Raw genomic sequence first — 3735 nt, forward strand, 5'->3', positions numbered from 1 at the left:
CCCCTGCTCTCTGCAGAAGCATCTCCAGAGATGCTCGACCAGGAGGACACACACTGGTGCCCTGGCTCAGCACCCCTGGCTCAGCACCCCTGGCTGTAAGGACAGACCAGTCTTTACCAGCAGGTTTGGACCTTACAAACATCACCATTCACAGAGCCAAACCACCACGCTCCCTCCCTGAGGACAGAAGAGCAGCAAGCAGAAGACCAGCCCAGATGTTCACGGCGCTTTGGGGGCTTCTGGGTGTGTTTTGCTAATGAAGCCTCAGAGGTGGCACAGCTTTGGCTCAAGGCAGGTTTTGAAATCCAGGACCAGCTCTCTGGCCTCTGTCCAGGAGATGCAGGAGACTCTGGCACTTCCCAGAGGAGCACAACTCTGTCTGTGATGCACTGTGACCGCCACCTCCAGGCACCTCCTACGGCGAAGCCTCCAGTGAGTCCTCTTTCAAATCCTCATGGTCCTCGTTCTCCAGCTGCTCCAGCTTGCTGGACTTCTCATGGATGATCTCCCCAGGAGTCTTCAAAAACCTGCAGTACATTTTTTTAATGGCTCTAAGGACAGGCCCAGTGCCAGCCCCAAAGCAGGCTGTGGATGCTGGAGCCCTTGCCCTCACCAGCTGAGCTCTGCAGCGTGCAGCAGAGGGTATCTGCCAGCCCTGAGCTTAGCTGAGGGTCCCAGCTCTTGCTTTGCATCCAGGATGCACCAAGCCTGAGGAGACAAAGCTCAGGACTTATCAGCCCAGAGCAGGCACTTTAAGTCCAAACTAGTCCCAGGGAAGCAGCCAGTGCAGAAAACAGGAGGCTCCTCATTTCTTTCAACCCCTTTCTTTGTCTGGAGGTGAACTTCAGACCTGGTGTCACTGGGGAACAGGAGGGACCTGTCCACTTGGCTGGGCTTGGGGACATTTCCTCCAGCACCAGCTGGACTCCATGAAGGAGAGTGGAAGGATGCTGGCCCCGGGGCAGGGTGCTGGAGCCCAAGTATCCCAGCTCCTGGCTTGCACAGGACAGAGCCTGGTGTTGCATTTACAGCCTCTCATGTCCCTTACCTGTCCCATGTTCCCATACCTTATCCCAACATATGGCAAAGGCACTGCAACTTCAGCTCAGGCTGGACCATAAAGGATTCAGCCAGATGCCAACATCTGGAGCCCACCACCTTCCCCTGCCCACCCACAGCTCCTTTCTCCCATCTTCTTCATCTCACCTGAACAAGAGCTTCTGCCCTGGCTCCTTTTTGATGATGTTGAGTTTGTAGTAATGTCTGAGTGCTCTGGACATCTTCTCATATGTCATGTTCATCCGGTTCTGGAAGAAGAGGAGAACTGAGGGGTGGTGGAGCCACCAACACCCGGGTTGGGTCTGTCTGCAGGGGGACCCACGTGTGGGATGTCCACAGTGGCTCCTGGGCATCGCAGGAGGGATGGGTTTGTTCTCAACCTCCTGTACCTTGTGGTTGCCCCAGAGCTGGGCAAGCCCGTTCGGGTTCACGACCCGGAAGACCTTGGCTTCCTTGTCCTCCCACTTGATGTAGGGCTCGTAGCGGCTGTCAGAGAGGAGCTGGTACACATAATCCCACAGTAACCTGCAGTCTGAACACCGGGGGGAGAAGAAACAGTCACAAACCTCCCCCTAAGGCACCTAAACCCCAGCGAGGGCTGCTCAGCACCAGGATTGCCCGTGGCAGCAGGGGTGACGCACGTAAGAAGAGCCCAGAGCTCGTGGCCAGCACGGCTGTCGCCACATCTCAAAGCACTAGTGGGGAACTACGATTTCCCAAGTGGGGAAACTGAGGCAGGGAAGCACACATGGATATGGCAACCTTGTGTAGATCCAGGCCTGGAGGTTGGTGGCCCTGCCTGTAGCAGGGGGGTTGGAATTCTATGATCCTTGGGGTCCCTTCCAACCCAGACCAGGCTGGGATTCTATGTGGAATAAATAGAGGGGGGGACAGATGGGCAGACAGGAAACAGCATCCTTTTATTACCCAGATGAACCTGGCTATAAATTCATCTTCACCTGCAATTTTCCCATCTGCTGGGGCTGGCAGGGCTGTAGGAAAAGAGCAGCCAGTCCCTGGCCTGCAGCTGCCCTCGGAGCTGTGATGGGAGAGGTTCAGCGGCTCCGCGTGGCTGCGGGACACGGGCTGCTCAGCACGACCCAGGCAGGAGGAAACAGCAGCTGGGGCAGCCTCAGCACCACTGTCTGTCCCTGGAAAAATATAATAATGAAGTCTCTGGTGTGTTATGGCAGGTCCCAGGGGAGCTTCCATGAGGAAGGACAGCCCAGGGTGGTCATCAGCCCTAGTGCCAGCCCAGGCAGAGAAGGCAAGCCCAGGGTTTTCTTAGAACAAGAGCAGCAGAAGGTCCAGGAGAGGTCAGAGAAGATGCCAACTTGGGTGAGGGTCAGATACAGAAGAGAAACTGGAATGTAACACCCCAGAGTACAGGCACACCCTTGTAAACTGTGGGGGCTTGAGATGCTCAGCACCCTACACAAGAGCCAGCAGAAGAACTCAGGGAAGCACTCCCAGATCCACCTCAGTGCAATGACACCAACCCCATCCTTAACTCCTACCTAAGCCCCCTGAGACCACTAACAAGCCCTGCTGGTCCTGACCAGCCTCCCCTGGGACCTCTCCCCACCCCGCTCTCCCTGATCCAGGTCTCAGCTTGCAGACACACTTCCTGGTGTGTATCCTAGCCTGGCCTTAGCTTGTCCTGGTCACTGTGGACCCACCTGATGCTCTCTAGATCTCATCCTGACCAGCCCTGCTTCATCACTACAAACTCCCTTGATGACTTTGGTGGAGCTGGACTCCATCTCCAGGACTGTGCTGCTTGCCTTGCTCAGGTAGTGTGGGATGGGTTCAGCTGGCTGAGCTTCCAACCCCAGATCCGTGCAACCGACAGCAGCTGAGGGCAGGTTCTGCTTGATGGACAGCTGCCATTCTCCATCATACCTTCCTTTGTGGTCCTGGCTTCCCTGAAGGGTGAGCTGAGCAAAGGGCTGCACACCAGAGCTCTTCTCTGAGTCTTTATGTACTGGAGTATTTCATACAACACATCACCTGCAGGGAAGGGAAGTCTGCTCAGATCAGGCTGTATTACAGCCCAGACTCTCTCAAGCTGATGTTGCTGCTGAAATTTCTGGGCTACAAAGGAAGAGGCTGTCCCCATCCCAGAGCACCTGCAGTCCAGGTGGGCTAAAGGAAGGAAGAAGGCTGTCCTTGCCTCCAGCACCCAACTGCCCAAGCAGGGCTAAAGCCTGGTCTGCTGGGGCCCATCCAGCCCCTCTCTGCAGACCACAGCTCGGGCTGTACTTGGATGGTCCTCAGAAACACCCTTGAGCTGGTCTAACCTGAGCTGGGCGCTCGGTGTCTGAAGTCATCCTTGGTGAGGATGCAGAGGGCTTTGCCGTTCATTTCAAACTTGCTCTCGTCCGTGTGCCGAAGGGAATACTCCTCCTCAGCCCATCTCAGCCAGTGGATCACGTCGTCCTTGCTCCACAGGGAGGGCTGGATTCCTGAAACCAGGGGCAGCCTCTGAAACTACTCAGTCTCCAGTCTTCAAAACTGCTGAGGGGCAGGGCAGGGTACTGGTCTTCTCCATCACCAAACTCTCCCTCTACATTAAGTTCTCTCAGAGAAAATGAACCCTGATGACAGGTCAGCCTGGTACCCCTGTCTTGTTCAGCATCTACTCACTCAGCCTGCCTGGAAGCTGGAAGATCTCCC

At 55.9% G+C, this 3735-nt stretch overlaps 1 protein-coding gene across 1 annotated transcript; it reads right to left on the reverse strand.

The window, feature by feature from the left end:
• Nucleotides 1-391: 391 nt before the first annotated feature.
• On the reverse strand, nt 392-3424 carry ETV7 (ETS variant transcription factor 7). Its single transcript, XM_084275758.1, has 6 exons — nt 3360-3424; nt 2962-3069; nt 2019-2210; nt 1449-1591; nt 1207-1307; nt 392-527 (listed from the first exon to the last, which is right to left on the reverse strand). Exons 1-6 carry the CDS (start codon nt 3421-3423, stop codon nt 416-418), a joined length of 720 nt encoding a protein of 239 aa, XP_084131884.1. The 5' UTR covers nt 3424; the 3' UTR covers nt 392-415.
• Nucleotides 3425-3735: the final 311 nt, after the last annotated feature.

The sequence above is a fragment of the Gallinula chloropus genome (genome assembly GCF_964237585.1).
Source record: "Gallinula chloropus genome assembly, chromosome: 27".
In the NCBI taxonomy this organism is placed as follows: Eukaryota; Metazoa; Chordata; class Aves; order Gruiformes; family Rallidae; genus Gallinula; species Gallinula chloropus.

Coding starts and splice junctions, on each gene's coding strand:
- ETV7 (XM_084275758.1), bottom strand. CDS start 3,423: ATGAACGGCAAAGCCCTCTGCATCCTCACCAAGGATGACTTCAGACAC. Junction 1,592..2,018: donor AGCAGATGGGAAAATTGCAG/GTGAAGATGAAT, acceptor CCCGGTGTTCAG/ACTGCAGGTTACTGTGGGAT. Junction 1,308..1,448: donor AGCTCTGGGGCAACCACAAG/GTACAGGAGGTT, acceptor CTCTTCTTCCAG/AACCGGATGAACATGACATA.